At 38.2% G+C, this 24,715-nt stretch overlaps 1 protein-coding gene across 5 annotated transcripts in view; it reads left to right on the forward strand.

Annotated features, from left to right (window-relative positions):
• TLL1 (tolloid like 1) overlaps window positions 1-24,715 on the forward strand; it is a gene marked incomplete at its 5' end in the record, with an annotated part of 138,527 nt that overhangs the window by 68,589 nt on the left and 45,223 nt on the right. For 4 of the 5 annotated variants that reach the window (XM_080371012.1, XM_080371008.1, XM_080371010.1 and 1 more), the window contains 4 exons: window positions 11,163-11,341; window positions 13,135-13,240; window positions 16,166-16,290; window positions 23,216-23,331. In XM_080371012.1, coding sequence (XP_080227138.1) covers window positions 11,163-11,341; window positions 13,135-13,240; window positions 16,166-16,290; window positions 23,216-23,331 — 526 coding nt within the window. Of the gene's footprint in view, window position 1; window positions 11,342-13,134; window positions 13,254-16,165; window positions 16,291-23,215; window positions 23,332-24,715 lie in introns of those variants that run through there. The other variant, XM_080371011.1, reaches the window with a different exon arrangement.

The following is a 24,715-nucleotide window of genomic DNA, read 5'->3' on the forward strand; positions in this document are numbered from 1 at the left end:
AGTGTGTACGTGTTATAACAGATACTGGTGCTTTCAATGTTTGGCCATGTTTGTCAGCTTTGCAGTTATAAGTGAATGTGTAGTTCACAGGAAAATTAATAGAAACTTACTGCATTTAAAAGATACATGTTCTGATTGGCATTAGGTTCATTGAAAGCAGTATGGATAGTAACTTTTTGAAGTTATGCCTCTTTTGTCTTATTTCTAGATAATCTTGCTATAGATAGGTAGACTGAGATTTTTATATTTGGCTTTATGCAGTGCTTTTAATATTTATATGTATTGTTCTAAAGTTAGTTAAGCCTTATCATTTGTTTATTATTAGCTTTCTCTGTGTCACGTGTTGGCTGCTGAATTATGTGTGGACATCTATCCTATATTCCCTTTCCATCTTAATTGTTGTTAATTGTGATTCTAACTCTTCTATTCTTAGACTGTCCTTGGCCAGATTTGTTTAACCTCCAAATTCATGGCCATTTTACAAATTCCTTCTTCCAGGTCACAGGTGTGTAACAGTGAACAAAACAGGTTTTATTTTCCGTTAGTGCAGCTTGCTATTAATCACTGTGTTCCATCTTCAGATATTTATTCCCACAAATGCCTCTGTCAGCTATGTTTGTTATTTATTCCACTCAGAAGTCTTAATTTTATACAGTAGTCACTGAACCTCCTCAGTGTACCATCTTTGTTTTCCAAGAAGAGCATTTACTACCTTTGGAAATACTGTGCTTGTGGTAGCCACCTTCTGTTTGGGTTGTAGGCTCCCCAGGGAACGGCTCTGTCTTGCTGGCCTCCTGATCAATGAACACTTTGCATGCCTACTTTTGAATTTTTGTGGGATAGGGTTTTGAAAAGAAGCCTTGGGACCTCCTTGTGGTGTAGCAGTGATTCTGAATGTATTTAATTATAGCCCACAAAACTACCTGTGGACTTACCTTTTTTAATTACCCCTGAAATTCTTCTTAAGGCATAGGAAAACATAATAAAACCCACTCATAGACTGTTTTAAGAAAGGCATCCTCTTTGCCTTGGAAAGCCCCTGAGCCTCAGACCCTTGCAGTTAGAGAGTTTATTTTATAGGAGTGCCTGTGAACTTGCCTGTCATGTTCTTGTGCTCCCGTAGGTCTGCTGTAGACCCTGTTGGAAACGGTGCCAAATGAAATGGACTTTTGTTCTGGCCCAGCACAGCTGTTATTTTAGTTATTGATACGACCCGTAAGACAGGATTCAGAGATACTGACATACAACTGGAAGAGGAGTGGGAAGCAGAGAATAATTGCGATGGTTCCCTTGCACTTGCAGAGGCAGAAAGCACTGTGAATTTACACAGAAGAGTGTGAAAGATTTAAGTGGTGTCAGACACTTTAGAAAGAAAAGAATGGGGATACCTACAGAGATCTTGGTTTCCTCAAAAGTAAATACAAATTCAAAGTGCCCAAAGCCAAACAACGGAAAATCTCCCCTAGCAACAGCGCTGTTCCGTAGGTTGGTTCATGCTTCATGAGATCAAGTTTAGGGTGAAGGTTGGATTTTAACCAGTTTGAACCAGAAGGTTGGGATATACTCAATATCTACCTTCAAAGTCACCATTATCCTTTACAGTTAACGTTGTTTTATTGGTGGGTGCTTTACAAATTACAAATAATGTAACAAGTTTAAAATAAGGAGAAGGAAGAGCGTGGCTGTGAACAGTTCACCGGTGATGAAAACAGGCTACAGAGAAGGGGCAGTTGAGTGACTGTTTTGGGGGTACTGAGTCTATAAGCCATTTCAGGAAGAGCCAGATATATGAGTGTATCTTTGGGTGCATAGGCACCACTGTGCATTACCCACTGGCATACAATGCTGATGCAGGATTTTCCATGGAAAGAGCCCAGACAAAAGTGACACCAAACCATCTGCAAACACTTTCTGCTACATGGACAGTCACATTGAAATTAATCTCTGTTCTTTTCCACAGCACCATGCTGTGTTGGTTTGTTAGCACGTTGTGTCATTGTTGTTTGCAGTACCACGGCAGCTAATGTTCACAGATGAGGGAGACTGTTGCACTTAGTGCTGTTCAAATTACAAACTAAATGATAAACCCCTCTCCAAAGAGCACACAGTCAAAACATAACATATTTAATGAAACAGAAAGCGGATACAGTCATATATGTAGAAATTCAGGTATCAATATCTACAAATGTCTCAGATGGCAGCATTAACACACTAGCAAGTGAAGTGTTATTGAGCCTTTGTAAACATTAAGGATAATGTGAAGGAGCATAATGCGTTACATCTTGCAGCAGTTCGTGAGAAGCTCATCCCAGAAGGGCAGTGATGAAAAAAAAGTATTTGAAATATAGCAGCTGGTTTTCAGCAATACATGACCTTCTTAAAGTTGAGAGTTTATGTATCAAAAATGAATGAGGGGTAAGTTTTGATTATTGTAGACCCATAGGACTGCCAGGGATCGCAGGAAGATATGTAATGTATTCTTAAGACAGAAGTGGCTGTTCCTAAGTCATTGCTCATATGCGGTTGTCTAACTTGTTTCTGAAAACCTGCAAAGATGAATACTTCACAACCTGCTAGGAAACGTATTGCATCACTATCCTTAATATAAAAAATGTAGGAAATTGGGGGACAGTGGTTTTGGTCATAGCTAAACCAGATATTTCTTGCTGCAATTAAAGTAAATTAACTTTTATTCCTGCTCACCATGGCCATAGAAAATAAATTTTTCCTCTTTCTTTTTTGACGAGTCTATTATGTACTTTGAGACTGTTATTATTTCCACCCTCAGTTCTATTTTCTTTTAGGCTAGAAATGTCTTAATTCATTTAATCTTTCCTGGTAGGTCATGTTTTCTAGGCCTTTGATCACATTCTTATTCTCTTTGAGATTCTCTTCAACTAGTCCACATCTTTCTTGAAGTTGAGGACCCAAAACTAGGGTGTGTTTGTCCAATTGAATCATTACTTCTGCTAAACCAGTGCTAGAGCTAATGCGTGTATCTTGTAGTCTCTCCTTCCACTTAGGTACCTAAGCATGATGTCTCCCTGTTTCTCAACAGCTGCATGTTTGACTTGTGGTTGGTTGGGATGTGACTGAATAAGAGCCAGAGTTCTTCCCACAGCACTGATGTTCTGTCACTGGTTCCCATCTGTGCCATGTTTTGCACACCTCGGGACACTAAATAATTTTGTATTTCCCTTTTCAGATCTCTTCTCTGATCTGTTAGAGTTGCTATCAATTGCTGGCTTGTCTTTGTGGTATTTAGCAGTCTTTTCTCAGACTGCAAGAGCATCTTCTCTGTCTTCACTTCATATAATATTCCCACCAGCTTCATACCCCCCCTTTATACCAGGGTTCTCTGATTTGCTTATGGGCAGCTTGTGTGGAAAAATGTCAAAAGCTTTACAGCTGGATTCCTCCTTCGCATCAGAATATTTTCATCTGTTGCAGTATTAAACTATAATCATTTGTTATCACACCTTGTTTATCTAAGCTGATTTGGAGAACAGTTAATTATTGTAATATTGTTTCTTAATATAGCTGAAGCACTAAGTAATTCAAAATTTTGTAATTACTAAGTGATTTGTACTATTAGCTGGAGATATGAAAATCAGAATGTAATATTCAGATACTAGTGTTTATGATTCTTCTAACAATGCTGTGTACATTGGCATTAATATCAATTACAGCTAATATTTACAGCTAGTTGATTAGGGCAAGTAAAAATCTAATCTGTAAACAGGTTCAAAAGCTCTTTTGTTCACTACTGCTTCTCTGTCCTTAAGTTTCTTGCAATCACATAGGAAGTGCCTGAAGATACAGTCCGTGTGCTTCTCTGTGTGCAAAGCCAAAAAAAAAGGGGTCAGCAAACTGGGATGGCCTCTAGTCACATGCTCTTAATAAATATTACTGAGTGCAAGATCAAGCTTCTTTTTATATAGTGAGACAAAAAAAGAGCAATTAGTCATATTGTTCTGGCATCTCAGCATGCCTTTGACCTGCCTTTGTGGCAATTTTTGTTCTTCACTAGAAGACAAGTACTTTTATGACAAACTTTAGATGGCTTATTACAATCCCTGCTGTATCCTCTTGTATGGGTGTTTGACAAAGCTGTCTGAGATACAGGAAAATCAAATCCTTCCCCCAGCATTGTCAGCTGAACAGCTTCTGAGTGTTTTAAAGTTTTTGAACTTGCTAGTACATTAAATAGACATTATGGGCAAGTTCTTAAAGCTGGTGAAACAGGTAAATTCATTGCCTGAGGTACGCTTTTGCATGTATCCTTTAAGAAGAATTACATGTTATAAAAGGTGCTGAATCACTTTTATGGAATGAGAAGACATTCAGAGTTGTGCTAAATAATCTGTGGCATTAGGGCTGACTCGTGCTCTCAGGTGGCAATTAGCTCCAGCAGCTGGCACTCTACCTGTCCCAGCAGGGCTCTGCCGGCGGCGGCACGGCGCGGGATGGATGTGACCAGGGTGCAGGTGACCTGTTGCCATAGTCTAAACCACAGTGCATTAACGTAAACTGAATGAGGGGTGATTGATGTTGATACACAGGGATAGGTAGCTGTTAACCGAGGAATGGACTCAGCTGGCTGTACTTTATACTGTTGGGGTAGTCTTCTCCATTGGGCAGGTGAAAAAGCAGTAGCCACTTCTGCCACCCCAACAGGTCCTCTTTGGGGAGTGAATCAGAACGTTTAGGAACCACAGCTGTATTGATCCCTGACAATAAGCAAATTCAAGGTCAGGTCATAGCCGATATCTCTTTTGTACAGAGTGAGTTATATTTGTGATAGTGGTGCTTTTTCTCCAAGAAAAAAACTCTGCTTCTTCAGTGAGATATTTGTTCATGAATTTTGTGAACCTCTTTCTCTTGCTTTGTGTAACATTTAGGGAATGTTATGCAGTCCTAGCATGCTTTAGAAGTTCTGTATTTTTTCATCCACCACTTCATACAGTCTGTGCCACAGCAAGCTGATGTTGTGATCTGTGGGGATTTTTATATCATCACATTCTGAAGAGTGTAGCTTTCTAAAAAAGTGCTGCATTGACCCTACCTGATACTCTCTTCCTTCATAGGACTTTAAGAGCATTTTTGACAGTAGCTGTGAAATAGTGTTACTTAAAAGAATGAGTGGGGTGTTCCAGTCACTTCACTTTCTCTTTGTCATTTGTTTTTCTTTGCTCGCCGTCATTGATCAGCTAGACTGATTAAATAGAATTAGAGATTCATAAATAGTTACTGTCTCCAGCTGCTGTCTAGTGCAATAAAGATTAGAGAGATGAGGAGCTTTAAAAGCTGCCAGTTGACTCAATTTAAGGGGCATGACAAGTGCTCATACAGCACAGAGAGGTCTTGATCTTTTGCCAGACACACCTGGCGTCAAACCGTGATATTGCAGATTAATTTATTTCATAGATTTATTTATTTATTTAATTTGTTTTTTCGTACCCTTTGATTCAGTGCAATTGTGGAAGTGATCAGAATCTTGTAGCTTAATTGGATGAATCTGGTGTGCTTGACATGACGCTCATCCTAGCAAATCCTACTAACCGTCTATGAGTGTGCAGTGCTGCTGTTATTTTAAGACTTGGTGTTGATGCTTTACACGCCAAAGAAAATTAGAAATACTCAATAAATTTGTTTATAATTTCTGGGAAGTACTTGAAATCTGTTAAGTAATCAGTGTAAGGGAATTGCCATACTCATCTGGCAGCTTGCTTTTAGGACCAGGCCAACATTAAGAATACGTAATTCCCAGTGTGTTAGGTTTTAGGTGTTCAGTGTTAGGCAACCTAGAGGAATAGTGCTGTTTTCTTTTCAGAAGAAAAAAAAATATATTTCAGGTATGTCAGATGAGGTACCCAGTCACTACACAGATTTGATAATGCCCAACTTCTCTTGTTTTTTATGACTATAATAGTAAGAAGTCAATTTATTTTTGCAATCACTACAAGTAATTTCTGATTTATGAAATACCACTAAAAGCTTTCAGTGGTAGTCTGAAGCACCTCTGATTTTGAGAAACAGTCAACTTCTTGATATTCTTAATTGGATTGGGTAAATTGGTTAATTAGGTATTTATTTACCGTATTTTCTTACAAAAACAAATTGTCTTAATTACTTAATGTGTTCTACTAGTCATTTTGTTTTTCTGTTATTGTACAGCTATTGCTTGACCTTTTCCAAGATACAGTGCACAACCTTAAAAGCCCTAAACTGTCTTTTGGGCCAAATGAAGTAAAGAGGACAGGAAGAGATAGACCATAGTTAAATTCTTGCTTTATACTTTTGCCCTTGTTGTGAATAGCATCAGTAAAAGCAGAGCTGGAGACATCATAGATACCATAATTATTTTTTCACTTTTTTCCTTTTTCGCTATTTGTCTCCAAAGTATCACTGTGCAAAAATTATATTGAAAATCTGTGGAAATTTTTAAGCCACCAAATATGGCTTTGCTAGTCGAAGCATGTAATGTACATGAAGTCAATAACATAAGCATGTTGAAACTATTAAAATTGTATTAAATATTCTACAACCTACAGTCTTAATAACCTATTGATTTGCTTTAAACTATAAATTGTTAGTGTTCTTTAGTTCCGCATTTGCAATTTTTCTCTATAGATTTTCCACACAGTGGTAAATGTGAAGACTCAGCAGAACTGTTTAAACTGTTTTATACTAAAGGATTTGTTCTGCCTTTTCGTAATTATCCGTGGTTATCCTAACGGTATTCTCACAAATCTCTTGTACTGCTGTCATGTGTTGTGTTCAGATCACAAAGGTTTTGAATTGGAAATTAAATTCCAGGATATAAACAAAGGTATTTAAATGTGTTGTGTCTCCAGGGTGTACTTTGCAGGATTATAGGTGAGTGGGAAACTAGGTAAGTTAAAATCAGTTGTGTGGTTGGTCTGGGAGGGTTGTGGTTAATGGCTTGGACTCAGACTGTGACTGGAAGTGCAGTGTCTCAGGGATCCATCCTGGGACCCCGTCCTTTTTAACATCTTTATCAATGACCCACAAAGAAATGATGGTGCGTGGTCTCATCAGGTTTGCGGATGACACCAAGTTAGAGGGGACCAAATGATAAGCTCAGTGGTAGAGCTGGCACCAAGAGGGACTGAGGAAGGCTGGAGGAACTGACCAACAGGAACCCTGTGACATTCAAGGGCAAAAGACAGGCCAGGCAGTGCCGGCTTGAGGAGAAGCTCTGTGGAGGAGGCCATGGGGCAGTGGGCTGGGCAGAAGCTGGCCATGGGCCCTGGCAGCAAAAGCAGCCAACAGCCCCTGGGGCTGTGTGAGCAGACACACAGCTGGTGGCTCAAGGGAAGGGTCATCCCTCTCTACTCACCACTTGCTAGAATATAGATAGAACCTAATTCCAGTTGTGGGCCTTCAGTACAAGAAACATATTAATAATGTGGAAGGACTTAAGCACAGGCCTGCCAGGATGCTCGGTACCTGGAGCACTTGCTGTATGAGGAGATGTTGAGGGTCCAGGGTCTGCTCAGTTGTGGAAGAGATGGCTTCAGGGGGACCCAGCAGTGGCCCCCAGTTCCTACAGGGAAGGCAACAAGGAGAGGGAGCCAAGCTTTGCATGATGGTGCTTGGTGGGAGGATGCAAGGCAACAGGCATGAGCTGAAGAATGAGAAAATCAGGCTGGATATAAGGAATAAACTTATTCCTTATATCACTGTGCAGACAGCCAAGCATTGCAGCAAGTTGTTCAGAGGGCTGTGCTGGCTCCATCTTTGGAGGTTTCCAAGACCCGACTAGATAAAGAGCCAAGCAACCCTGGTCTGACTTCACCCCTGACCCTGCTTGGAGCAGAAAGTTGAACTAGAGACCTCCAGAGGTCCTTTCCAGCCCAAATTATGCATGAATCACGGGAATTTTATGCATATTTAGGAGTCTAATGTGAATGTTTTACAGGTTGCATGCGTTTTATGCTTTCCTATTTTTAAAACAACCTTCAGGCATTGTCAGTGCATTTTATCTCTTTGCCCAAGTTGAAGTCAGTATACCATAATTACCATAATGATGTACATGACCTTAACATAGGTAGGAAGCCCTGACTCATTAAGTTCACCTGATATGGAAATGGTGACATGTTTTCACAGAATGCAGATTACGCCATCTGATTGATTCTTGTGTTTTCTACCATGGCTTCCCATAGATTGCCAAGGCAAATGCCACATCTCAGTCCTTACTTCAGATTGTAAGGAACAATGTTGAAGTCTGGGACCTAGTAACTACGTTTGACAAATTTATTTGATGTCTGTAATGCAACTGCCTGTGACAGTGAATTGGGAATTCTATACTCAGGTTATAAGGTCTTTAATGGGTGTTTAAATGAATGAATTTTCCTTGGAATGAAGAGTTATGGCAAATTCTACTATCTTTGGCTCAGAGTACGAAGTGTGTACTCTAGCATTTGCTTTCTAATTGGGTGGGACAGTAAATAACACTGTGTAGGAGACCTAAAAACCCCCAACAAAACAATAAAAACCACAAAACCTTCTTCAGGATCCAAACGCTTTTTTCCTCAGGGTGAGTGTGAGTAAGAGAGTATATGAACTATGGTAGTTCCCTTATTGCACAACAGAAACGTATTCAGATAGTTGAGTGACTAGTGAAAGATAAAAACCCAGGTTAAAATGATACTGAAAAATACCTGTAGTGCTTTAATTATGTTTACATATTCACCTGTAGCCATGATATTTATTCTGCAAACATGCAATCTGAAAAATATGTCAAGCAAAACCATGTCAGCGTGTCAGATGCAAAGGTGAAATCCACTGTAGAATCATGAGATAAAATGGTGTAATTGCTCTAAATTTTTATTTTAATCTTATTGCTGCTGTTTGTTGCTTCTTTTTATCATCTGAGCTGTATTTTTAGGGTACATCTTAAGATAGATTTTCTATTACTATTATTTGTATCAGTGTTTGTAATAATATTTATATTTTTTAAGTATTGTAAATAGTAATTTGTGTTTATACAGTTTATATGGAGTGAAGGAAATAGAGAAATACACAGGTGTTCTTTATTTTCTGTTACTGTGGTGTGGAACAGTAGCACGTAAACCTGCACCATTGACAGTGATGGAATTGTACGAGAGTTGCCATTGGTTTTATTTACCTGCTTTGAAGAGAGCTATCAAGAGAAGGCACCTTAAAAAATTAATTAAACATGATATTGCACAACTGTAGCTGAAGCACTGAGCCTAATTCAGTGCTTTGACCCAAAAAGGTGATTCATACCTATCCTTGGAACTACGTAAAGCAGGAAGGAAAGAGTTAACTTCTGCCGAGGGTAGGAATACTGGAGAAGCAGTTGAGATAGCAAGGAACGATTGTCATGTGAACAACAATTTTTCCTAACAATATTTTCAAGATAGTTTCAAAATTCTTGATACAACCCTCCTACGCTGTTGTAGTAATATTTTCTCCTATAAACGTAACTTGTGTGGCCTTTATAATTTTAAAATGTTACTATCGTTTTTTGATATATCTATCCTTGATTTTAACCATCAGTGCAAAACCAGTATATGCTTACTAAGAACAGGTATAGTGAGCTAACATGATGTGGCTGTACTTCTCTAATATTCAAGTTTTAAAGTTCTAGTTGTATTAGATGCTAAAAATAACCAATGAGGAAGACTAACCAAGACTGACTGACTAGCTAACTAACTAAAGTTAAAAGTTTCTTTGTCACTGCAAAACCTGAAAAGGAAAACCAAGCAAATGTTGTCCGTAGAATTTAATCTGCTGTTGGTATTGTTCCCATAGCTGCTCTTCCACTGTTGCCTGCAGAGGCATATGAAGGGATAGGATCATTCTACACACTAGCATTGACCGCCTCAAGGACCAAATATATTCTGCTATGTAAATGTTGCATCAGAAAACATGTTTTTTTTTTTTAAAAAAAAAAAAAAAAAAAAAGAGGAGGAGGGAGAGGGTGGAGGTGATCTGCTCAGTAGAATTCCATTTCACCTGGCAGACTGCAGAATTTAAAGATCAGAGATGGGAAAACAGGCTTTTATTAGGAAATACAATGCTAACTTGAAAATTTAAGATCTTCAGCGGTGACAGGTGAAATTGTCTTTCATTTTGGTAGGATTTGCTTTACTCTTCTTTCTCTTCTTTTGCTAGCATAGTCAAGCAACTTGTTTTCTAACCAAAAAGCAGACATCTCAGATAAATGCTGGCAGTACGAATGCTGAAAAGGGCATCTCTGTTCCCTAAGTTTACATTGGAATCATAGAAGTGGAACAGGAATGAAAAATGAGAGCAGTTGTGAAGTAGGGTTTTTTTGAGTTTGGTTGTTGGTTTCTTTTCTTGTGAAAATATGACTTTCTGGGACTAAGGTTTCTACTGCAAGAAAACAGGAGCGGGAGAAGAAAAGGGTTCACGTGCATCCAGTGCATTCAACCTCCTAATATACTGTTGTTGCAAGTCGCACTGTATGTTACCCATAGCCAGAGAAACTAACTATGAGGAGGGATTGCACCGTGGTGTCATAGGGTTCTGCATCTCATTCAGGGTATTTTCCTTCTGTGTTTTGAACTGCATGCTAAGTGAATCTTTTAAAGGACTACTATTTAACTTGCATAATTTCTACACCCTGTATAGATGGAACTAATTAAGAAGGGTCACTTTTCAGATCAAAATAAAGCAAACTTACTAGAACCAATAACTAAGAGTCTGTTGAGTGCTGTCAAGATACACAGCAGAAGTATGGCACAGAAGAAACCTTGCCTTCACTTAGCAAGAAAGCAGGGGTATGCATGGGTGAGACGGTGCTTCCAGTAAACTTCGTTTGTATTGATTCTTTGGTGAAAAGAAGTTCCTGTGTCATTCTGAGATACAAGGCCACAAGTGACAATTCTGTTGATCATAGCTAGCATCTTTTGAGAATACCCTGGGGGGAAAAAAAAAAAAGAAAAAAAGTGTCCTTTATTAGGTATTCTGAGTAAGTTGTTCTTGCACTAGATCTGGAGTTTGTGAGACTGCAGAAATTGTGTAGTGCATTCATTGCTCTGTTGATTTTTTCTTATATAACATTTTATCAAGTTTTAACTTAATTTCCTATATGGTTTGTAGAGATATGCATGAAAGCCTTATCTGTGTTTGTGTTTTAATTACAGGTGCTGTTCTTATGTAGGTCGAAGGGGAAATGGTCCTCAGGCTATATCTATTGGCAAGAACTGTGATAAATTTGGTATAGTTGTCCATGAGCTGGGTCATGTGATAGGTTTCTGGCATGAACATACGCGACCAGACCGTGATGACCATGTCACCATCATTAGAGAAAACATCCAGCCTGGTAAGATATTCTAATAAGTTGGTTTTTTGGTTTTTTTTTTTTTTTTTTTTGGGGGGGGGGTGGGGTGGGTGGGGCAGGGGAGGGGAGTCTTTATTTTTGGTGTTTCCTTCGCCTATCAGAAGTAGTCATTTATGCCTGATATTCCTTTTTAGCTAGACTGTTCTCAAGCTGATTCACAAATAAAATACTGCAACTGAAACTTCATTTTTTTTCTAATGGTCTGGCCAAGTAGAAAGCCATTAAGTAGTATGGGCTAGAAGGAGAGAATATAGTAATCGTGCTCAAGAACTCTGAAGGAAGCCATTGCTCTTAAAGCCCTTTAAAAGTCATGTTTCTGTGCTTGAGAAAGGGCTTTTCTTTCATAGTCTTTACTGAATGATAAGTATAAAAACATGCTAATAGCTTTTTATACTGCCCGAGAGGTTTCGACCTGGAAGGTAAGCTGAGGACTTTGTGACAAGCACGGGCACTGTTCCCATGCTTTCCATGTTACTTGTTCCCTGCAGAGCCTGTAGCTTAGCCAGCGGCCTCAATGTTGTTGCGACAAACATCTGAGGAACCTGAGAAATTTAAGCTGGCTGTTAAAATTAAATCTGTCAGTCCAGCTGTTGTGCCCACACTTGTGCTGCGTGGGCAAGATGGGAGGGAACTAGGCGTGTTTCATTTGCAGTGTCATAAATGTGAAACACTGATTTTGACTTATGAGAATTCTCTTCTCAAGAAATGGTGAAATCAGAATTTGTCTGATGATAACTTTGGAGTATTTATTTGTTCCTATAAAAAGAGTTTTAAAATAAAATAGATTTGAGATGCAATAGATCTTTTCCACCTCAGCTAGGACTTGGAAGATGACTGGCAGCTGATACACACTCCCACAAGTCTCTGAAGTCCTGAAAGGACATATGCATCAAAGCCTTCCTTCTGTTCTTTCTGTGTCATTAACTTGTGTAGATACCATAAGTGCTCTTCCCCTGTGCTTTTTCTGTGATGGGGAAAATTAGCTGGAGTGCTGTCCTCAGCCTCCTGCTGTCTACTTGCCGTTGTCTCTCTAGTTTCCGGCTGAAGCCACTTTGTGGTGTGACATGAGCCTTGAGGGGCGCTAAATGGAATCAGGAAGTCATGACCACTAAGACATTTGGGGTTTGTTGTATTATGCAAGTTACGTTGGTTAATAATGTTAATGCCATTGCAGGTTTTTTTTGCCAGACATCAGTTGGAATATGAATTAGAGTGAGGGGTGCTTTGCATCTCTTAATACACTGATTGGGACAGGACAAAGACCTTCTGGTCTGGAATTATGAACTAACTATAATTCTTTTTTTCATTAAGTTGCAACAGCTGACTCTTGAAAATGGGACTTTGTAGTGTTTGTATTACTTGGGGGCTCAAAGAGCAGCCTTCACGGGAGGAGTCCTTTTAGTATCCAGTGTGACCAGTCTATAACAAGGAGGGTTTTTCTGGGGTCTCTGCTGTCAAAATGATTTCTGTCTCGAATTAAGAACCAAGCCAGCAAATTTTGTGGATTCTACATGAAGCACAACGTAATGTGTGGGGCCTTTATGTGTGTTAGGTGAATGAGAACAGTCTTTCTAAATGTAAAGGTAGGAATTTGATGTGTGTTTCAGAAGACATTTCTGCCCTCTTGGTTAACAAAATCACACAGTTAATGCCAAATGACTAAGATTTATGAATGTCAGTGAGTGATTAGGTTAGGATCTTTGCTGTTTTCCTTTTTGGGGTTGTTTTTTATCTTCACAAAAAAAGATATTGAAGAAACTATCAATCATTTGTAGGTCAGGAATACAACTTCTTGAAGATGGAGCCTGGAGAGGTGAACTCCCTTGGGGAACCGTACGACTTTGACAGCATTATGCACTATGCTAGGAACACCTTCTCAAGGTTGGAGTCTCAGGTTATACCTTTTGACTTTTAATTATATTCCTGTCTGTGAATGTGAAGAACTATGCTTTTTTAAGTATCCTGAAATCACTGAAGATATCCCTTGTGATATATTATTCTTACAACAATCAAAGCACAGCTTGTTTATTTTAAGTCAGAATAATTTAATTATATTTTTAAACATGTTTCATTTCTGTTCAGTTTCAAAGCAGCCTTTTGATCTTGCTTCAGTTCTTCAGATTTCAAGACAAGATAATCTGGAAACATCATTTCATATAATACTCTCTTTTTGTCTCCATAAAAATTTGAATTTAGTAAAACCAAATGAGCGAAATGATTAGGAATTGTATGTGTAACATGAGCTGTTCTCTTTAAAGAGAAATCTCCTTTGGTGCATGACATCTGACTAACTATGAATTATGTAGGTAGAACTTGTCATGGTATTAGGGCATCTACCATGCAAGGCACAACCTTTATTAAGGACTGCAGTCAGACATTTATAACAGAGCCTGTAGCCTCTTCTCTATTGCTTGTACAGACTGTGATCAAAGAACACATAATGCAGAGTTCTGGTGTTTTTGCTCTGGCGTGTTGCAGGCTGATGCTTTCCCAACTCCATGGTAACTCATGTGGGGCTTGCTCTGAAACTCTGCGTGGTTTTGGGAGCTGTACAAAGAGCTGTTCCCATAAGCTAGCCCTGCCCTGGAGAGTAAGTGGAGGAGTCTTTCACCCAGTCTCTTGCTATATTTCACACCAAGTCACAGTTCAGCTGCTTACTCTCTAAAAACACCAGAGTAATGTAAATTAAAAGAAACTTCAAAAAAACCCAACAAAAATGCTAGTTTGAAAACTTACGTGCTTAGCTTTTTTTTCCCCCCAAATTCATGCATTTAAAGGCAAAAAACCTAGACAATCTGAGACTCTGAAGTAAACTGAAGACCACCAGAAACCTCACCAGCCTCTGCAAATTTCTTAAGCTCAATATCAATATCTATCCTCAATATAAATGATATTATTAAAAAAATATATATTCTACCAAAGGATGTATTTAGCATACCCATAATTTACCCCTGGAAGAGCATGAGATTGAGCCACCTGAAGTAGATAATAGTCACATTGCTTACTCTAGTTACAGATACTATTACCTTAAGGAAGAGATTATAAGAACCTGTATGAAATAGAGTAATTTAACAATCTGGATCCCCCCCTTCCCCCCACCCTGCTGAGTCCTAGGGCAATGGCAGCATCAAGATAACTTGATTTGTGGGCCCTGATCTCACTACCTTCCAAGCTGGCAAAAGCTGATAGCGCCGTGAGTAGGCATGCCCTGCCCCAAGGTGAAAGAGGTTGTTACTTCATACTGTTTAAAAACAGCCAGCAAACCCTTCAGGTCATTGATTTGTGCTGATTTATCTTGAAAGCATGAGTCATGCTCAGTGTGGTATATTGCCAGCTGTTGTTAGACTTTACTCACCCAGATAAGTAGCAGAAATCACAAAACATCATAAAGTTCTAGTCACACACAATGCTGTTGTTCATGCTATATTAAAACTGTTACAGGTTGTTCCCTTACTAAAGTGCTAAGGCATTTAAGAGAGCACTGTTTTCACATTTTTCAAAATATGAATAATGTCAGTTTCAGGTTGTACTAAACATAATTGGAAAATAAATTTTATAATTTATAGATACAAACACTTTTTAAAAATAATAATGTGCATTATTTCTTGAAGCTGAATAATGTCATAAGTAGTTTATTTCACAGTTTAGATTAGGATAACATTTTGACACGATTCTTTTTTTACAACATTTCTAGTGGTGCAAGATTTCTAATCTACATCTGACTGGGTAAGGAGAGCAGTGTGTACCTGCAATACTCAAAATGGTTCATTTATTATAATTTACAAAGCAATCTGTATTTATAAACAATATTGCTAACTACAAAGATCCTTATTGTTCATTCATTTGTGGACCTACATTATGGCTGAAAATATCTGTTTGACTTTTCAATAAAAGCCCTACAGGTGTACAAGACAGAATGAAAGAAATTAAAGAACAAGAGAACACAGAAATGTGTTCATCTATTAACTTTTCATTTTATGGGATTTGGGGGATTTTCAAATTCTGTAACATGAACAGAACTTTAGTTTTTTACCTTTACTCTTTTAAAATTTATTTGAGAGTACCAAAATATTTTGAATCATATTTAAAATTTGGGAAACTGAACAAAACTGCACATTTGGAACAAGTGTGCTCCTATATTACATCTAGTAATTTAGGGCAAATGTTATTAAAATCACATACGGTAAGTTGATATATTTTATTGTAAAACAAGCAGAGGCTGGCAAGTAAGCATTTCTGTTTCAAAAGCAGCAGATAGAGTAAGTTCTGTTATAACACCTGACAGAAGAATGATTGGCAAGTGTGCTTGACTTTACCTGCTCTTACATGTTTAAGTCAAGACTTTAAGACTTCTGTTAAAAACTTCGTTAGAAATAGGAGCTTTGTCATTAAGAAATTTGTGATAGGGCCTAATTTATGTATTTTATATAATTCTATAATTATTTTTTTAAATACAGCAAGAGCTTAACAGTAGTGCCTTTTTCCTGTGTAGTCTTTATAGTAGTAAGAGATTTCCCTCCTGTTGTCTAACACAAATATAAAAGCTGATATGTTAATTGATATGCTGAAAGAAGATCATTTTTTGATAACTTTGCATAAAGTTTACTAGTATACAGTATAAAAATACTGAGGAATTTTTACGACATGTTTTCTGTATTTAAAGTTCTGCATTTTACCCTCTTATTTATGCCAAATGTAAATTCTAGATTGACAAAATAGCATTATACATTCATAAAACTCAGACAGCTTTATGACAGAAACCTGATAGGGGGTTTTGGGGTCTATTTTTATTTTTATTTTTTTTAGGGGCATGTTTCTGGATACCATTCTCCCTTCCCGTGATGATAATGGTATACGACCTGCCATTGGCCAGCGTACTCGTCTAAGTAAAGGAGATATTGCACAGGCAAGAAAGCTGTATAGATGTCCAGGTATTGCATCACAAACAAAACCCACATACTAGCAACTGTTCGACTTGTTGTTCAAGAGGAATGAAAATTTTTTTGAGTCAGCTGCTGAGTAGTCTGCCCTCATGTTGGCAACTGACATAGGCAGTTCAAGAGTTGAATAATATTATAGATATGTTTCTGGAGTGCAAAGCACTTAAGGACAGGTAAACTGTATGAAACAACACTTAGTTCCATGACATTTCAATCTTTGTTTTCCTTAGCTGTTCAATGATTAGGGAAAAAAAAGTTTAATCTCAATTCTAGTTTGCATATTGGCTGGAGTCCTTTTTGATTTGAATTCAAGTAGGATGCAGAAGGAACAAATTAAATTATTGCTATCAGGTCTGAACACAAAAATTTTTGAAAATTTCACAAACAACAAGCCAGGACGACTAAGTTGTAAACTCTTTTATGGATGAACTGGTTAGATATTATTACAAAATCCTATGATTTTAAGACATACACTTAGTATTTGGATATCTCCTGCTTAATTGTATCCTATGAATTCAATGCATATTAGCGTTGTATCTCAAAATAGTGTTAGGGTAGAGTTTCTTTCCATCTCGGAGACATCAGTGGCTAGCCTGGAGTAACCCAGAGTTCTCGTCATTCTCTAGTGCTGGTTCTTTGTTAAGTGCTGGTGCAGTGGTGGAAACCTCAGAGCAAAAGGTTTTACTTTCCTTGCCGTAGTTGTGGCTGGTACCAGTTTTAACCTTTGATGTCAACCAAAGCGGTTCAGAAGTGCCATCTCTCAGCCAGAATTTGCCAGCAAGGTCCCCGTGCGAGGCCAGACCTATCAGCTCTGTGCCGCGTAGGTTTTACAGCCCTCCTGCTCCTTGTGGGAGTTGATGCAGTCTCGGTAGCTGTTTGAAGTCAGGTGTGTGACTGCTTTCAACCACCTGATCAGTGCAGGAGAAATAAAAAGAGGGATCAGGACTGAAGTAACAGAGCTGCTTCAAATTTGTGTCTGCAGCAGCGTGATCTGCGGAAGGTCTGGGGCATCTGATGTGCATTTGCTGTATACTGTACAGCTGAAATATGCCTTCCGTTTGTGCTGTAAGTAATCATAGTCTTGTATACTGAGAGCTTGCACAGTCTTTCTGGGCCTACCAGAGGAGAAACCGGTTTAACGTATTTTCTTTAACAACTGTTCCTTTTGGAATAGTTTTTGCTCTTTCCTTTTGGTGCAGAAAGTGCTTAAATAATGGCATTCTTCTTGGCAGCATTATTTCTAAAAAGAGTATACAGAGTGAAGCAATTTCATAAACACAGAATATACCTATTTATGTATTGATAAAAGGCAAATTTTGGAGACAAAAATAGTGTATGAAATTAAAACCACTGTGAAAGCAGCTAGTATCTTACGATCATATCGACTTAAGGAAGATTTTTTTAACAAATTAGAGCTTACGCTGTTTAGTGTGTATGCAATAGTCTAGCACATACTTACAGTCAACTGAAAAAGATGCGATATCCTTTTTGAGCAAATGTTCAAATAGCTCTTCAGAGAAAATGTACTTTTCATATAATTAATGAAAATGTGCAATGATGAGTTAGCCTTTCTTTCAACGTCTTGAAAGTTGTTGAAAGTTAGTTTCACAGTACTGTAAAACCAAGGCTGTTGAGAGTAGTGTGCACTTTAAAAGTAAGCTGTTTTTTGCAGCAGTGGTGAACACGGGTCAGAGGGATAGGAAAAATAGGTGGTAGTTACAGGATCATGCTCATTTTCTGGCGCTTTGCTTCAGCAGACTTTGGAATAAAAGATGCTGGTTTTCTAGCCCTACTTAGATTAGCCAGTCCATAAAAGAAAGTGAGTTTTAAGAGGCAGAAAAAGGCAAGAGGTTTTGCTACAGATTTTAAATAGCATACTATTTAACATCCTGGTTTTTTTCATATAAATATTTTTAATAGAACTGCATAACCGAATAACACAACGCGACTGTAAATGTCCAATAAAGAGAGCAACTCTGAAAGTTGCATGGTACTTGTGATCTAATAAAGTTTCCAGTTCTCCAATAGTGAGACTGAAAATTCAAGCATTAAGCTTTTGGTTTTATGAAAAGAATCATGTGATCATCACAGTATATAGCAATAAAATCCCTGACACTGTTTTTTTTGGTGGCGTGCTGTACTTAGTATTTCAGACAAAAGATGTTAATCGTGATGTCTGCTTATGATAAAACAGCAGTGAATATTTCAAACATTAATAACATCTGCATTGTTTCATCTGTTCATTTGTGTTGACTGAAATGTAATACAATGAAAATATAAAAAACAGTAACTTAAACAAACCAGTATTTTCCAGAGGTGCACGCTAATTTGATAAAGGGGTTTGTGGCAAGCATTTCTGGCCCTAGAAGCTGGCTGGGTTTTCTGGGGCCCACGAGCGTGAAGCTGAGCTCAGGGCTGCTGCAGAGCACAGCCGATCCCGCAGCAGCGCGACCGCCGAGCCTGCGCCGCTGCAGCTGCTCAGGGTGCGCAGGGCTGTCCCCCAGGGAAGGGCTCAGTGCCTGAGGAACCGCTCTGAGCTCGGTGAAGCCAAGGCGTGAGATTTGATAACCTGGCTTTCATCAGCTGAGCTAGGGCCAGGGCTCAACAACCTAGCAACAGCAATTTTGGTTTGTTTTTAACTTTTTCTTAGGATTTCTGTCAAAGGAAAATGTAATTGCTGATAGGGATCTGTTACGTTTTAATACTGGGTTATATTGTTACATGACAGAATAATGAGGAGAAAGCAAGCAACCAAGCTGAGAATCCTTGCTCTGCCAAGCTTATTTTGAACTTTGAGTGCCTTGGCATTTGAGAACTCTAGATCTTGAACTTCAAGGCTGGATGTATGACAATTTTTGGACTGTCTAATGGAGTAATAGAATATGTTTTCTGGTGTAGCTATTAAAGTTTCCTCACAGATCTACCTTTATAAGTTTATATAGAAATTGTACTTGATTTAAAATTCATATGTAGTTTTATAGGAGAACGATACTCGTAGGAGAAAGAGAGGACAAGAAATAAGCGGGTAGAGTGGGACTGAGTAAGGGGTGGGAAAGGAGGCTCAGATGGGCAGGAGAAGGCTGTGCAGAGGAAGAGGTGGATGGAAGTGCTTCAACAAACTTACAAAATGCCGGGGTCTGTGACAGTATGCATGGAAGAGAGCAGATGAAAGACACCTAGCCTGGCTGTTGTCACTGTTCCCCAAGCTTAACTTGCTCCCATCTGTGTTAGATTAGAAAAGAGTGTTCACCTTCAAAAGTCTGCCTTTATTCACTGCATGAGGTAGTTTAAAGTTTTTAGATTAAGACCATGTTCCTACAACTATAAAGGGGAATCAAGTCAACAGTAAGACACTGAGTTGTAGTAAACTGATTTAAGTTTTTGGTTTAACAAGTACATTATCAGCACCAGATACTTTTAGGGCTCTGTGGCAGCTTTATGTGCTACATATGTATAGTTGTACAGACTTGGGTCTAAGTAAAAGATCTTAATTCTCTTTGGAAGAGAGTAGGCTTAAATTAGCTGTATATGACAGTATGTATTTGATAGTGCTATACACAAAGGAATAAGAGTTGGTTCCCTGAGTGTCTCGGAGGATCTGGGCTTTGTAATTTTCAGATTTCACTGTAAGACTTAATAGAAGTTGACCATGTGCGTAGACCAGCCCAGAGAGGTGTTATACACAGGCTGTGTAATTAAACACTGCTGCAGAGTTCGCTGGTAAAAATTGCTTTGTGTAAGCATATAATCTACCTGCAGCCTGTGCCATCTTTCCAATGAGAAGGAAAAAATAGTTTCCCTTTCCTTAACACAGAAAGGCTTCTCAGGATTCTAACCTTCTCAAGCTGTATAACAGATGGGAGATTGTTTTTTTTGGTCGGGGTGTCTGTGCGGGGAGAGCTAAAGTGGCATTTCTGCAAGTGGGCTAGCCTAATAAAATTGATGCCATGGTAAGGCATGACATTTGGGAGGGGGGAAAAAAGCGTCAGAGAAAACATTGGCAGTGTTAATGTTTAACAATGGAATAAATATGTACAAATGCTTTTTAAAGCAGAGGTGTATAAGATTAAAGTTCTCATTAATTTCTTCTTCATCGTACATTTCTACTAAGATTAGTTCTTATGGCCCTTACCGCTCATTTTCTTTCTACATTTCTTTCCCAAAGTGGACTCGTTACTAATGGACTGTCACATGGTAAAATGTTTATAATATACTATTTTATAAGCCTAATCACAAATACTGTAGTTGCCACAGTCCAATTACAGGGAAACCTTTATGTTCTCTAGTGATAGAATTTTAACTGTTTCAATTACCACTGACCCATTGAAGATGAATATGCTTTTAAACAAGAAATACCTAAATGTGACCCCGGCTATAGTGGCTCTGGAAACCAGCCTGGAACTCAGATATCTCATAGATAATTAATTCAACTATTGATTGGTATAAGCTTCTTGTTATAGATCCCTTGAGTAATGAGGAATTTTAAATTAAATGGTAAAGACTGTGAAAAAAATAAATCCCATACATATTTCATAAATTCTGATTGTGTTAATTCTTAGTAGAAGTTATCTAATTACAATTTTTCTTACACTTCCCTTAATTTCAGACATATTTATGAAGACTTTGATTTGATAGAGTGCTCTCAGGCATTTTAATGTGGATATAAGTCAAATTGTAGTATTAACTAGCTTTAACCTATAATTCCTCAAAAAAGAAAATGTTCCACAGCACCCTTTGCAACTTAAAATCCACAGTTGTAAGGAGATATATTTATATATCTATCTATATTTATCTCTCCTTACAACTTTTGTATATGGAGCATGGAGTGTTTTTAATAGTCTGGAGAAAAAAATTCCTGCATTCTATAAGAGAGAAAAATTCTGAAATGTTCTCAAAAATACAAAGCTATTGTGCTTAATTCATTGATGCGTTTACTTTTGTAACAGGGTAATTTAGGGGCTTTAATAGAGTAAGGGGTAGTTATGCCAAGGTCTTCCTCCTCTCCTCTTACTGTTTGCAGGGCTGCATTTGAACTGATAGCTCATATGTCCCACATATTTGATAGCATTTTGTTTGCTTACATACTTCACATGTGAGTGTGTGCATTGTGTGACTTCATAGTATTTGTCTCGAGGTTACAGTTAATTGAAAATAATGCAATGTGAGCAGAAAAGTTTGGACAAACAGCATTCCTCATCTCTCATCATGTCATCTGCTCAAGGCTTGCTTAGTACCTGTGGTGCTGGTGAAATAGTTGTAGCTAGTGCAAACAGGAGATGTACTAAAGCTTGAAATATGTTTCTGTGCCTTGTGAAAGTACGCTGATGCAGTGTGGCCTCGATGGCACGATGCATGCTGCTGCGCAGGGCATCTCTTTGCGTTCTCTTTTTCTCTACTTTTGTACAAGGCTACTATTTCACTCTTGTCCTTCACTTAAGCACTTTACATATTTGTTATAAGCTACAATACAGTTTACTAGCACTGGGGGAACCCAGTATGGTTTTCTGCAATTTATTTAAATTTGCATTCATCACCATGTTAAAAATAAATTGTGGTTAATTATGGATATAGCCTTTTCACTGAAAAGGCTTTGTGCTTTGTACAGAAATAATTATTTAGCACTGAATACCTTTTTTTGTATGTGTCATTTGCTGTGGCTGCCTGCAACTTTTTAAAGATAAACCCACACTTTTTAAATGAGGGGAGGAAAATATTTTGTTTTCTGCTTCATTCCAAAAGGACATGGTGACTGTGACTTTAGCCTTTAAATTTTTTTGGAGGCTGCACCAGTCTTTCTTTTCTCACCTCTTCACAATAACCATTTCAGCGTCAGAGAGCATATTTGATGTAATTTATGCCTGATATTACAGCCTAGTTGTCAGATTACATTTTAGACACATTTTGACCAGACAGGCTTTACAGCTGTGTTGTCTGTCACAAACAATCTCTTCCTTTGTCCCCTTTTATTTAAAAATTTTCCAGATCATTTATAATTCATTGAGATTTTGATGATACAGTAGTTCACCTGCTGGCAGTGGTAGCTGTAATTTGAAAGCAATGCAGATCTGATTACACTGTCAGTCATGGGATAATATTCTCAAATTCACATCTCTCGTATCACACCTGCAAAATTGGTGGGTGAAACAACTTGACTGAGATTGAAAGAGATGACTGACTGAGGTGTGACACCCTTACCAGAATCAGTTATAGTGGTGGAGAATGGCAGGAGCTTCCAATGTTGTATTTTTAGTGTGAAGAGGAATTATTAACCAGTCCACCAGCAGCTAGTAGCATGATTGACAAGTGAGATATGGGTGCTAAAAGCTTCAATAATAACGAATATAAAAGCTTTTGGTATTTTAGCACTTCACATTTGCTTTTCTTTATTACTCATATCTCTACAAATCACTGTTGCAAGAGATTTTTGTTGAATATATGCTTTGGTTTTCTATACCAATATAAATGAGTGAGTTTAGGTCAGATCAGTCTCTCATGTGGGCAAAGTACTAAGTTAAATGAAACCACTGATGAAATTCCAGTGTGGTGCCAATCATGCTGTACAAACTTTTGTTTCAGCTCTTTAAGGGCATGGCTAATTCTTTTTTCCCACCAAAGTAAAGTTATATGTATAATTGTACAGTTGATTGACAGCAATGACATTTTTAAGACTGCTGTAATTTTGGTTATGTCAGCAGACAGCACACAAGTGAAATAGTTCATGGAATAAAAACATTCTGTGTAAATAGAATGAATGTCAGACTGACTTAAAATCATTGTTTTGAATAAATTGTAAAATAACTAGTCTGTTTTCCGTTCTGCATCTGCAGTGAGTTAAATGTATTCTGAGTAGATATTGGAAAGATGCATTTTCCTGTTAGGCACATTCAATTTTATATTTTTACTGGTTTTTTTTCAGCCTGTGGAGAAACACTGCAGGAATCTACAGGCAACTTTTCTTCTCCAGGATTTCCAAATGGTTATCCTTCCTACACACACTGCATATGGAGAATCTCTGTGACCCCGGGCGAGAAGGTATTTTGACATTCCTCCACTAAAAACAGATGCTATTTTCAAAATAAAGTGTTGCATTTCTTTAGCTTTTCGTTTAAGTTTAAAGCTTACATAACAATTGAAAACAACATTATGCCATAAAAAATGGGACCGTGTACTACGTCATATTGACTTGACTTTGGTCTGTGACATATAGAACGACACGATCTATTTGGTGGCCGCCCATGTGAAATCAAGGCATGATTTCCATCTGCCACATGTTTGCATCATGAAATCCCTTCAAAACTGACTTCCGATTCAGTTGGTGGTTCGGTGTAAAGGTGGTAGAGGTAGTTCAGGCTCCTGAATGGTCTCTTCTCCAGCACGGGACTGTGCGAGCTGACTGAGCTATGTGGGGCTGATAGCTGGGCTCTGCCTAAGGAAGGTCTGGGTATGCTGAGTGACATGTTTTTAAAGTGAAACAGTAACAGCACGGGGTAAAGAAAGTGTCATTGCAGGTGTTCCCTGGTGTTGGTTCTAGTGCATGTAGTTCTACTTTCCTGGCATCAGTTTTAGAGGAAAAAGTGGTGGTGGTGGGAAAATTGGCTTGGGGAGAGAAGTGCACCATCTTAATGAAAGCAAAACCCGTTTCTCTTGTCTATACTTTCAAAATATGCTAGCTGAATCTTGTTTAAAATTACTGGCTTAAATAAGTAAGGATAGAGAGGAGTGATGGGAAGTTTCACCTGAGACAAAAAATGCAGGGGAAGAAAAAAGGATGTAAGTTTCTTTGCGAGGAACAGTGGCTGATACTAATCGGTCAAGTACAGCTGAAAGAGTGAAATATAGAAGTAACATAAGCCCCTGGAGAGTCCAAAGAGGAAACCCAGCATTTACCTCCAGATATTTCAGTCGGTTTTGTCAGTGGTCTCGCACTCGCTATTGGACATAGTTTTCTCCTGTTTGGATTGCTTTATTCCGTGTTTCTTTCAGGTCAGAGTCCTGTTAGACACCAAGAATATATGTTCTTAATGTGCTAATAGATCCTTAGGCGCTGTAAGAGCATTTGCTGCTGTGGGGGGTGAAAGCAAAGTAATTTGGAAAGCAATCTTCTTCCTCTGGGCAAGAGCCAGAAACAGGAGGAAAAATAAACATGCTCTGTGCTGGGAGGGTGGGGGCGGCTCTGCAGGTTGGCAGGGAAAAACAAATGAAAACAGATGAATAAGAAAAGCTTTGCACAAAAGATGCAAGTTAATCTAGATAGGTAATTTTATGTCCCTGCTATTTGTGTTGCTTCTTAGACACTGCTGTGATAACGACAAAAATGGCTTAGGTTTCTTTTCTATTCCTCAGTTAAAAAAATTTAAAAAATACAGCGTTCATCTACAATTGTTACTGGCTTTTGAAAACAATATTAATATATGAG

Source organism: Falco punctatus, assembly GCF_963210335.1.
Source record: "Falco punctatus genome assembly, chromosome: 1".
Lineage (NCBI taxonomy): Eukaryota > Metazoa > Chordata > Aves > Falconiformes > Falconidae > Falco > Falco punctatus.